Raw genomic sequence first — 12,985 nt, forward strand, 5'->3', positions numbered from 1 at the left:
ATCATATGCACGCAAAAGCGGAATTTGGCATATGTATTGCACGATAATCACACTGCGTGTCATTTGTACGCTTTTTGGTGAGAATGGGCTGATTTTTTTAGTTGTCTAGCACCTAGAGTACAGTTTTTATCCATACACAGAATCAAACGCCACTTTGTACTTCCACATAATCTTCTACTATAGAAGTCCATCCTGGTCTCATTGATTAGAGATCTATAACACGTTGCGGAGCAGCAGAGGTCGGACTGTATCTGCTCTGAAAGGGAATATCCTTCTATTATGGGCATAATGTATTTATCAACATCCCCCCACAAAACCAGGAGTCACACATCATTGCATTGCGCTGATCAAATCTGAGTCCATTTCCAAGAAACGCTGGGGTCAATTAGATTTGCATGAGACTGTTGATGCCGCCGCACCGGGTGCCGTTGTTTAATCATATACTGTATACAGCATAATTAAAAATGATGCATGGTCTCAATTTGTACTGTGTAGTTGCCCTAACTTTCGTGTGCTTAAATACAATTTTAAAAAGATTTGTTAAAACTTACATATACAAAACTATCATTTCATTGCATTATATTGCAAAACATTAAAAATGACAGAATGTGCTTTGCCATGTTCCTTAGCTGACAACCAAAAGTATTTTTTTGCAGCCACTGTCCCATCATAGCATAAAATGACCAAATGTGACCCTGTTTGTAAAGCCCAGGATAAAGTCTCATAATCTAATGATGAGATAAGGAACATCAAAGTTGGTGAGATAAACATCAATGATGCCAGTTCTTATAGAAAGGGTTTTAGAAAACAGTATATCACAAAAAAATGACTTTGGTTGGGTTTTGCAGCCACTGACTAGTTTTTCCAAGATATTTTGATATGATAATATTATGTTATCTTTTGTAAAACAAATAATTTAATCAGCCTGGCTTCATGGTTATGTAGCACACCTTGGATTTCTCTGCATCACTGAACTTATTGTCATGTTTTGTCCCAGGCGTTCAGCAAAAAAGACCATTTTTGTTTATACAAAAAAATCCTCTGTTACGTAAGGAGTTTGTTCCCAGAATGGATCGTATACAAACAGAATGCTGACAGTTGTCATGACGACGTCAGCGTTTTCGGAGGATGCCCTGGGATCCCATTTTCCCATGGGTTTGTGTGTGTGGAAGTGCAGTGTTATTTCCCATAATCCCCTCTGAATGCAGGTCCTTGGCAAGCAGTAAAATTTAGGCAGGGCTCTCAGACAGGGAATTAGCATTATAAAAGTCCCCAGCAGGAATCAAAGCAGCAGTCTCTCTGGACAATAACACATAAAAACCTATTTCAAGCTTCTAACTGGAAGTGTAAATAAAAATAATGCTGTTTTTTACTAATATTTCTTTGCTGCAGAGTCACAGTGACACTTGGATAAGTTAATGTAATTTTTTTACTCAAAACTTTGTGTATACTGTAAAAATATCTGTAGAAATTACAATGTTATTGCAGCTGGGTTGCCGGTAATTTACCGTAGATTTAAATTTATGTTATTTACTGGCAAGAGTTGTTCAAAATTAAATCAATTTTAAATATTAACAAGTCTTTATCTTTACAGAATAAAACTATACAATAACAGCCTCATGCAAAGCATTCTGGGAACCAGAAATCATCATCAACCTTTTTCAGTTTTTTGCTTCAGATTTTGTTTCCCAGAATGTTTTGCTTGATGCTTTTTTTCTTTAGTTTTACTCTGTAAAGACAAAGACTTGAAAATGTTTAATGTTCATTTAACTTTGAACAAAATGTTGCCAGTAAAAAACATACATTTAAATCTACGGTAAGTTACCGGCAACCCAGCTGCAATTTCTACGGATTTTTTTTACAGAAAAATAATTGCGTTAATTGTTGAACAGATGAATAGATGTCCAGTAAAATGTGAGTTGAATGATTTAAGATAACTGTTCAAACAAATGGAGAAGGGTTTATTGGTGTTGATCATGTCAGGCACAAAGAAAGCGTGGACCTTGTGCTTTTCAGCTAAAACAAACACACAGCAAGATACTACTGGTAAAACATTAAAATAACAAAATTGTGAAAGATGCTCATTCTTGTCAGTAGGATGCAAAGATATAGCGAAACCTAAAAACACCTACACTCAGTTTTATAGCATACGTGTCTGATGCTCCTTCATTTGAACGTACATAAGAGTGTTTTAGTTCATGTAGTCCTAGTAAAACATGTCAGTTCATTGAAATGCCAAACTGGATTTATGATGGCCAATAAAGAGTTTTTGAAGCGTACACCCATAATGTCAACATATCCTCCAACCCATACGATTGCTTTGGTCGTTTGTCCATTTCACCAAATACGACCAAAAGATGCATTTACTAAATTAGCGCCTCTACCGAAACTTAATATATTAACGTATAAAATTATATTTTGGGGTATAATTTTGCTATGATGACATCAGGGATAACATTTTCAATTTAAACCGCCAGGATTAATTGTATTTTATTACACTATTCAGGCATTTAGGGCAAATAAAGTATCCATTTATCTATCATATGATATAAAACAACATACAAAACAGTCACAACTTTTTAAAAATGTACTTAAAAAATATACCAAGCGTACCGAGGTCAAACGATCAGTTTATTTGAAGACACGATGCAAAAGTGAGGACAATCCACTGTAAATATCAGATCTGGTATAGACTGATTCAAAAACTGCCGTGATGCTACGTCATCTATGATTGTGAAAAGGCATTGGCTTTCGTGTGTCTCCTGACCAATCGCAACATTACGTTAGCTAAGAATGTGAAGCGCTATTGGTTCTTGTGACCGATTACGTCATGCTGGTTTATGTTTGTATGAGATCTGACTGTGCGTTTTTATCACAGAGTTCTTCATATAAAGTAATCGTATGGCTTCAGTTTGCAAGGTTTGCAATGTGAATAGTTTGTAATACTTTTATACTGTTTAATGCAATAAATACCTGACTGTACTTTTACTTGCGTGTTGTGTTTTATATGGTTGACAAGTGGTTGGGTTTAGGGTGAGGGTGGGGTTAGATGATCCAAAATATCTTTATAACCATATATGTTTTTGAAATCGTTTCTACATTTACAAATTCATTAAATTAAATGTCTTATCTGATGTATAAGGCAAAAACCTTAAAACGTAACAACAGGTTGTATTTATAAGCTACTGCCACTAGAGGACACTAATGCCTTAATACGTCACTTTACGTCGTAATAAGATGCTTGCACAAACGACTTATGACGTTGTTATTTTTTTGGAGCACCAAAGCACATGAAAAAGTAAGTGTTATTTTGAGTTTATTCCATATTAGTTGACTTAACATATTTTTTTGAGTTAAGTAATATTTTTTAAGCTAAATTAACTCAAAATTTTAAGACAGCACAAAAACTTAATTTTTTAAGTAAAAAAAACTAATCGTTTTATTGCCGTAACACTTATTTGTGTAATGCACTAGTATTTTCAAGAAAACTGTATGTGCTTCTCTACCATTCTTATATCTTTGTCTATCAAATTTTGTACGGATTTCATTTTTTATATAGTACAGAAGAGAGAAATTAGTGGGTGTTTTTAACTCATTGTTGGGTAAAATATGGAAAAACCCAACCACTGGTTTTAATGAACCAAGAAAGCGGCCATATTTGACTCGGAATAGATTCAATTAAACCCAAAAGGATGTGTTTGTTACTATTTCACCCAAGCGTGAATTGAAACAAACAAGTGCACAAACAAATGTGTGAATGCATCTACTTTGGACATTTACTGTATATCTAAAAAAAATTGGGTTGTTTTAGCCCATGGTTGTATAAATATCAAACAGAACATATAGTTGAGTTATAAATAAACAAATGCTTGGTTGTTTAAACACAAATGCTGGGTTAACAACAACCCAGTAGGTTTATTCATACATTTACCCAACTATGGTGTACTGTATTTGATATATTTTGATACAACATGCTAGTATTACTTTGTAATAAACATACTTCTGCTATTTTCTTCCACAATCTACGGTAAGACCATAAAATGCATTCATTCTTAGTTTTCCCGAAGTTCTACAAAAGTTTTTTTTACAACACGTCATCTAATCTCAGTCAGAGTGTTTATCTGTCTTACCTGATTTAATCATCACATCTCTGGGTCTGCTGGGGTGGCCATCAGAGGGGTACAAACTGTGTTCAACTCTCTGGTCCATCCCGTTTCTGCCTGACTCTGTGTGTATGTGTGTGTGTATGTGTGAGATATTCTACATGTTTATGTGTGGGCCGGTCCTGCTCTTCTCTCACACACATGCCAGCTCTCTTAGAGTGTAAACAGTCACATGACCACTGGACATTCAAAGACACGCCCCTTCTGCTCCTCCCTTTTTTACACACAATCCCGCCCACTTCACTCTCTCCCACGAGTTTGATAGGATTAGTGGAGAGTTTAATCTCTCTCCCCCTCTCTTTGGTAAATCTCACTTGAACAGTAGTTTAAGAGAAAGCTTTCATCCATCATATACACACAGAGACTCATGCACTTATGTTTTCCATTACATTTATAACAAGCTCACTGGGCATTAGCTAATGATGACCATTAGGTTAAAAAAAGGCTTAATTTAACTTGTTAATATGCACAATAGATTTTTTTGTCATATAGTCCTGGGTAGTGGGTATAAGAATTACATAATATATGATCAAATAAAAATAAATTAATACATACTATAATAACTAAATTATTATGAACTTACTACTTATTGTAATTGCAACAGATGTGATCGCAAAAAAATTCTATAAATAGTTTTTCGTGGCTGTGGCATGACTTTCATTTTTGAGTCATTTTATGTATTGTTTTCTCATAGTTTTTTCCTATTTTTTTACCATTGTCACTTGGGGGTTGGGGTTACCACTTTCCGTTACATTTCAGACATCATAGCCCAAATCTAACCCCAACCCCAAGCAAACATAGTTTTAAAATCAGAAGAAAAACATGTAGAAAACAATACATAAATTACATCCTAACACAAACCTAAAATCTAACCCCAAACATCAAGCGACAATGATTTAAAATGAGGAAAAAAAACAAGAGAAAACAAAATATTAAATGACACAAAGAAAAGTCGACACAAAAACAATTTATAGAAATTCATGCTGAGTGATACGAAAAAGACATTCTTGCTCAATGGCATGAAAAAAGCAAAAAATTTTATCCATAAAAACAAATAAATAATTTAAATAATCTGTTACTATACCACGACTTGCCTTGAGATTGTGTTGCGCAAAAGTTACATTCGTGTTAAGTTTGCGATGAAGCTCCCTTATCTGAAAAACAAAATTCACTGTAAAAAGTGAACCTTTACTTCAATTGGTAAACCTCATTTTTTACTGAAAATTTTACTTTAGGTGAAAAAATTTGTTTGATAAAATTTCATTTTATTAAGTGTTACCAATTAAACATTTTTAATTGATACAACTTTTCAGTTTTTACAGTGTGCATTAGGTCTACACTATTAAAAAGATTTGTTGGTGCAACTTCAGATTACCTGGTTGCAATAATATTTTAAGTTAATTCAATTAGTTAAATAAAAAACAATTCTGCAAAGAAATTAGTTGTCAACTAATATTGTTAAGTTGAATTAACTCACTTTTTTAAGTTGAATCATCTCTTTTTACAGTGTAACAACATGCTCATCCTTATGACATGTTTTGTTGTCAAATTTCACACATAAGAAATCTTCCTCACTGATAGCTATGCAAATATATCTGCTGCAGTACGAAGAGTACAACAAAATGACCGGTTGACACATTTATGCCACTGCATGTTGCACGTACCACCCAATCCTACAATGTTTTGTTCTGGACTCTATTCAAGGTCAATGGGACATGGCACATTTATATTGTTTTACAGCAGGAAGAATGGCAGGAACATCGGAAGTCTTTTGACTGAGCCGTGACGTGTCAAGAAACAAGGTCAAAGCACGAGGAGCTGTGGCAGTGCTGTATTGTTTCTTCATTCATTGTTTGAAGGATGCATGAGTGTAGACTTACCCGCTCCATTCAGGTGTTTTGCGTTTTTCACACTCTGTTGCTCAATGTTGTACGCCTTCCGCTGTGCAAGAGACAGAGAGAGAGAGAGAAAGAAAAAAGGCTTATCAGTTTACAAATATCCACATGAATCTCATCAATCACTGCATTACTGATGCTCTTGGCCATCCTGCAATTGATTTAGGATATATTACCAGAGACATCAGTAGTCACAGACCCAGGAATTACCTGGAAGCGCATTACCTTATGCTTCTAACTTTGAAACATGAAACCCACTGTTTTTTCTGCTTATTTTTTTCTTCGGATAAGTGCTAGCATGAGGTGCCAGTCTTCTTAAAACATACAGTATTTATCATGAATACTTAGAGTACCTTATAGTGTTTTTTAGTTTTTATTTGTAAATAGTCCAAAATGAGAATTATTTGCTCACTCTTATGTTGATCCAAATTTATTTTAGACATTTTCGTCTGTGGAAAACCAAAATAGTAGTTTACCAAAGTATGCTATTAGAAACATTTTTGAAAAAAAAAGTGTCACTGGAGCAGTAACCTTTGAAAAGGTCCTAATATGCCTACATACAGGTACAGATATGTATATGTTTGGAACTAATATTTACCTCAGAGTTACAAATATAAACTCTTTAGGTGCAAAGTTGTAGCCTACTTTTTGAAAGGTTATACAGCCCCAGTGACTGAGGCATGCTTCTGTATAGAGGTTATGCACGTGATGTCACCTTCGGCGAAAGTGACTGCGGTTACACCCACTGAGTGGCAAAAAGTCTGAGCGACAGCATTAGCATAGCATGAAAAACGCGTCTAAAATGGAAAAAGTAGTTGTGTGATCGACTGTGCAAACAGATTCAATAAAAATTTGGAGCAACCTTTTTCCAGATGGCAAAAACACTCAAAGGAGAAGTAAATTAGTAGCAGTAGCCATATGTCAGGAATGTACAATTTTGGGATAAACATTCCTATGAAAAATACACCAATGAATATTCTTATTCTGTGTAATTGCAAAGTTTGTGAGCCTTAATTAAAAAACATCCATAATGATGAGCCTTGTGTTCTACCAAGGTGGTATGCCAATATCCACAGACTACTGGTTGCTTGGCAAGTTGTTAGGAACACTGTTAAGGCCAACTAAATTCAATTTAAGCTGATAATAGTCAGTTTTATTGGCGTTTTTGCACCAGCTGCTTTGAAAACCAACCATTTTGTTGAATGTTTTGCCACTCAACAGGGCGAGCTCTGGCGTGGAAAAGTAATGTTGTTGCATACCCTCTATAGCACAGTGGTATAGCATTGTGCTTTAGCCGTGCAAATGTTCATAGGTTCTATCCCAGGAAATGCACAAACTGAAAGAAAATGTTTTCCTCGTAGTGCTAAAGTCGCTTTGAATAAAGGGTCTGCCTTATGCATAAATGTAAATGTAATGACAGCTAGGGACGCTTTTGGACCATTTTTTTCTGCCAGTGTATACACCATATTACATACCAAACAGACAAAAAACACGGTAAAACTTAAAAAAATAGCATTTACCACATATATGAATATCCCATATTGTATGTAACCATGCACGGGCAGAAAAAAGATACAAAAGCTGTCACTGGGACGGTACCCTTTAAAGAGGCTTTTTAGGTATGTTTATGTACTGTTTGGCTTCTAATATGCACCTTTTTGGTACAAAGGTGTACTTTTTGAAAGATAACTGTCCCAGTGACAGCTAAGGAACTTTTTCTGGCAGTGTATACACAGTATTTAAAAAAAACAGACAAATAAACACTATAAAACTCCTAAAAATAGCCTTTACCACATATGTGACACAAGTCGGATCTGGGCCATTTTGAGTTATTCACAGATTCTGAAAGGGCAGTTTCTAAGCTTTCCAACGATGTGTAACACATGGAAATCTGATAAGATTTGGAGAAGTTGTATATAGGAACTCAGAAATACTCAAACCGAGAAAATCGAGACGAAAGGGACTTTTCTTTCCAACTGGGGGAGACAACAGGGCTCATTTACATCTCAATTAGCTAAGCCATACCCCCTGTAAAGCCGTTTTGAGATACAGATGTTCTAGCATCATATGTAGTATTTTATGACAGAAGTCCAAATGACAACATGCAAAAATAAACAGGACTTATTACCTTTTCACAAGTCGAATCCAGTCTGTTTCAGATGTGTGAATCATCCAATGACCATTTTTGTCCACAAATGCGTATAATCCGTGAAATATAGATGTATAGTCTATTGTTTACATCAGATTTCGCATGAATGTCTGGTAATACAATATATTATACAATCTGAGGACTATTCACATCATAACATGTAAGGGTATATCAGATTACACTCCGTTAAACCCATGAACACGCCTTCAAAGTTTGTATTTTAAATAGGGATGTAGTATAATATACCTTTCTCACAGTAACCGGAAATACGTAATTGTCGTGTAAGCAGAGTTCTTGTCAAGCGTCAACACACTAGAAAAACATAAACCCGGGCAAGTTTTAAATGGATCAAAGAGTCTACACAACTTCGTTAACGGATTTGCCAAATATTACATTTGCTAATGTGACACGACTAATGGAGGAAAACGTTTTCCATGAAGAATTTGTCCATACATTTTTAGGTAAGTAGAGAGCGAGTCTAACTGTTACTGAACTGTTAACTAAAACGACACATTATAAGTCTCGCCGGATAGCCTGAATCCACTTCTGTCTAACTTCACCATCAACAGGGAATTGATGGAAAAGATACGGCTTTTTACATTGCCTTGACTGCGGAGGAAGTAGATTTCCGCGACGATTGCGTATTTCCGGTCATAAATACGGAAGTTGTGAGAAAGGTCTATTGATCATCCAAACAGCGCCGTCGAAAACGTGACGTCCTTTAGAGATGTTACCAATCGCTCGCTCGTTCCTCCATCAGCCAGTGACTTCATGGAAAATATTGATAGACAAAACATGTAGCCAATTATATAAAGAATACAACGATTTCTGTGTGTTTGGACTCATGCTGCGCTGCAAGACGTCAAAGTACCGTGAGAGCGAGTCGAAATTAAACTAAATTTCTTGAAGAGCTCTCGCGGTACTTTGACGTCATCCGACTGTGGTGCCGCATAAAGTCAGTGACGCGGCTGACGTACGACGCGGCTGACTGCTATTTGTTCCGCCCCAGCTTCTTTTATTTTTCTTTTGTTTTGTGCGCCAAGCTTCATTTACAGTCTGGGGAGACGCACGCTTTTATTTAAAAAAAAAAAAAAACTTAGCAAACATGTCTGAGGAACAGGGCAGCCGCGTCACTACAGTCACGTGACTTCACGCTTGAGCCGGAAGAGAAGACAATGCTGAATAAAGTCGTAATTCTGCTATTTTTGGACCAAACTGTATTTTCAATGCTTCAACACATTCTTACTGACCCACTCATGTCACATGGACTACTTTGATGATGTTTTTATTATCTTTCTGGACATGGAAACATTTTAAACTGTGTTCCAAAGATGAACAGAGGTCTTCTGAGTTTAGAACGACATAATGGTGAGTCATTAATGACATTATTTTCAATTTTGGGTGAACTATCCTTATTTAGTAGTCATGCTGTTCCCTTTGGGGGCGGAGGCGAAAACACAAGCTATACACACAGACAATGACGCCCCCCGCTGCACGCTAGAATCTCCAGAAAAACAAGCCTATTTTAACCGGAAAATGTACGCTTTTAAATATACAAAAACTGCTATCTCAAACATGGAGAGGCTTCTTCTTAAAATTGTTTGATGCTATGTTTTAAGTGCTGTAGATGGGCGTATTCGTTTCTGCACACCATAACGCGCCAGTAAATGTTTTCTAAGAAGCTAAACAATAAAAAACAATTTTTCTAAGTATTTCCACATACAATGCATCCATTTTTCACCTGGATAGTTTATTACTCTGTTGACCCTGAGGAACACTGTCGACAAAGCTTTCTAATCCAGGCATGAAGTAATAACAGCTTTCAAGTCAAACAGTTTTCATATCCACACTTGGCTGAGGATTTACGCACAGCGTGTGAGAAACAACATGCTCTCAGCTTTAAGAGTTTTGGGATCCTGCAGTGGAAACTAAGGGTTGAGTACGCCACCCATCCGTTTCAGTGGATCTCACATCAACCAGGTTTTCATCAGCCAACCGTTGCAGATTAATGCCCGAGGGCTTGTGACTCTTTCCCGAATTACATTCAAAGCACAGCGGCACGCTCTGGTTTAGTGAATAGATATTGTTGCTGTGGTTGCATGCTGTTGCTAGGAGAGATCTGCTCGGGCTTGAGGTCTTCACAAGGACCTCAGTGTCCCCGGCGAGGGCATGGAGGACAGGGTACAATGGCATTTCTGAGCGAATAACAAATCTCTTTCCTTTCACCTCTCTCTCTTCTACATAGGCTTACATAGACCTCTCATTCACCTACAGGGAAAATCCAGTGTGTAATATTTCTCCGTTAAGCTGTTCCTTAAATACCCTTTGCAGACAAAACCAACTGTTTATGTACTGTACACCTGCACAAATGTGTTTTTTGACTGTGAACAAGCTCTTGGGCTCTGACATGAAAAGCTAGCTTTATTGAGATGTAATTAATTTGCTTGTATTTAAAGGGGATTTGTGTCTCCTCTCGTTGGGTGGAGGGAGGCTTTATACAGTATTATAATCAACAAAGACTTACTAAGAGGCTGCTGCAAAGCCTCCTCGAGTAACAATAAAGTCAGGTCGAAATAAGCTTATGCCGACTGAAAGTCAATCCATGAATGGAAGAGCTGTGTTCAGTATGAATGGAATGTGAATTAGATTATTCAGCTGTAAAGGCTCTGCCCTCAGTACAGTACGAAATAACCTACAGCCCATAAAAATGAAAAATTATGCTGCATACGTCCTGATTGTGTGGTAAATGTTTTCAACAGTAATTGATATGTATCACTATGATGTCATTGAAGACTGGAACTATACAAAGAATACAAGTCCTTAAAAATCACACTTTAAATCATATAAAAATTAAAATGAAATGGAAATGGAAATGAAAAACTTTCATTTGTTTTGGAATATTGTAGGGATGCACCGATACCACTTTTTTGGAATACGAGTACGAATACGAGTACTTGCATTTCAGTACTTGCCGATACCGATACCGAGTACTTAATAAAAAAACTATTTAAATTGACAGGTAACAGCTTTAGTCATATAATAAAAAACAAACAAAGGACTAGTTTTCCAGTTTGTTGTAAACTCTGCCTCTTTGGACAACACAAGAGACATTAACCCCTTACACGCTGCTCAAACATAGACATTTCTCAGACCATGGTATCGATTCCAGGTATTGGGGGACTTTTAACGAGTACGAGTACTTTAGAAAATGTGGTATCGAGGCCGATACCCGATACCAGTATCGGTGCATCCCTAGAATATTGTGGTATTTCTTTTTACAAATTACTTATCTGTGAGCTTCAATATTTTTCAAAAATTCATGTGCCCTCATAATCTTTAATCAAAACGCAAATCTCCTTCCCTTTTCGAAACAATCTCTCTTTACTTCCAGTCATATGGTATGGCAGTTGGATGGGGTCAGGGAAAAGATTGCAGCGATTAGCAATTTGCAAGATGACCCAAATAATCCAATCAGTTCTCGATGAACGAAGTCCAGGCCTACCTTTTTTTTATTTCAGAAGCCGTTGGCCCGTTACACTCAAATATACGTCACAAGAATTATATACCCAGTGCACACACCCACTAATAAACCTTGTATACCTAACCCTACCGAAATCCACAAATGTAAAGTCATAGTATAGTATAGTACAGTACATTATAGAATAGCACAGTAAAGCACAACATAACACAACACAGTATAAGTTAGTATGATATTATACAGTACAGTACAGTGCAGTGCTGTATAATAAAAGTGCAGCAAGCTCAATAACAGTCAGAAACATTTATGCAGAAAACAATATCTGTCTCTGAAATCAAAGTTGTCCTCTCCTCTATCGCAAGGGACAGAATATAGGCCACAGCCAAATCAATCTGGCATCAGTAAACCCTAAGGAGAGCCAAGCGTGACCTCCTCCAGAATGCACCATTGTCCTCCAAGACGGGCTGGATGCCACAGCGACCCACCTGTAGTGTCCAGTTACTGGCCGATGTGATCGTTTGACCTTTCTGTCTGATATCTCATGTTTTATTTACGCTCATCAGAACAGATCTCCATACCCACATACTGGAAAAAGACATTGCATCCTCATGCACAAGTCACAGACAAAAAGAGTGGTTTTAATAGATTTCGACTCTGCTTGCCGCTCTGGTTTCATGCCGAGGCTCCTCAAGTTTCCCAGACAACACAAACAATTAGCGGAGGCCATGGAAAAGGAGAGGCAGCTTACTAATAACCCAAAGAACCTACCAGAACATGGGCATGGATCAACGCTTCAGTCATCTACTGGGACCCATTGCGGCAACCAAACAAAGAATGAAACAGAGTGATTTTATGTGCGACAAATACATTGTAATGTAGTTGATCGCTCTGTTTGTCAGATCTTAAGGTTCATTGCCTGGACCTGTTATGAATGTAAATCTACATAATTAAACCTCAAGACCTTTAGAGACCTCTAAACCCTCATTTCCTTACACAGTTGAACGTTTCCTTTTCCCTTAATGGTCATTATGTGTTTTTAATAGAGGCCGGAATGGTAAAGACTGTGCAAGATTAGAGTCCATCTTGTGCTTTCCTGATGAGATGAAAAGAAGCTGAGACGGTAATAAATCTGGGGTTGCTCAGGGCCATGTTGTTAAACAAGTGTACGTGTGTCGTGTTGTCGATTGTGTGCAAGCTTGCATAACCCAACTCAAATACACTCACTTATGTGCCAACAAACAGACCTGTTTGGCTAAACACAGTCACTGTGTTGTCACAGACTCACTGGAATTCAATTCAG

General features: G+C 37.0%; 1 protein-coding gene across 2 annotated transcripts in view; it reads right to left on the bottom strand.

The window, feature by feature from the left end:
- Positions 1 to 12,985, bottom strand: part of LOC135719182 (protein FAM107B) — a 36,871-nt gene that overhangs the window by 13,095 nt on the left and 10,791 nt on the right. Inside the window, exon 2 of one of the 2 annotated variants that reach the window (XM_065241767.2) lies at positions 6,044 to 6,104. In XM_065241767.2, the coding sequence (XP_065097839.1) occupies positions 6,044 to 6,104 (61 nt within the window). Of the gene's footprint in view, positions 1 to 4,130; positions 4,309 to 6,043; positions 6,105 to 12,985 lie in introns of those variants that run through there. The other variant, XM_065241768.2, reaches the window with a different exon arrangement.

The sequence above is a fragment of the Paramisgurnus dabryanus genome, chromosome 14 (genome assembly GCF_030506205.2).
Source record: "Paramisgurnus dabryanus chromosome 14, PD_genome_1.1, whole genome shotgun sequence".
Taxonomy (NCBI): domain Eukaryota; kingdom Metazoa; phylum Chordata; class Actinopteri; order Cypriniformes; family Cobitidae; genus Paramisgurnus; species Paramisgurnus dabryanus.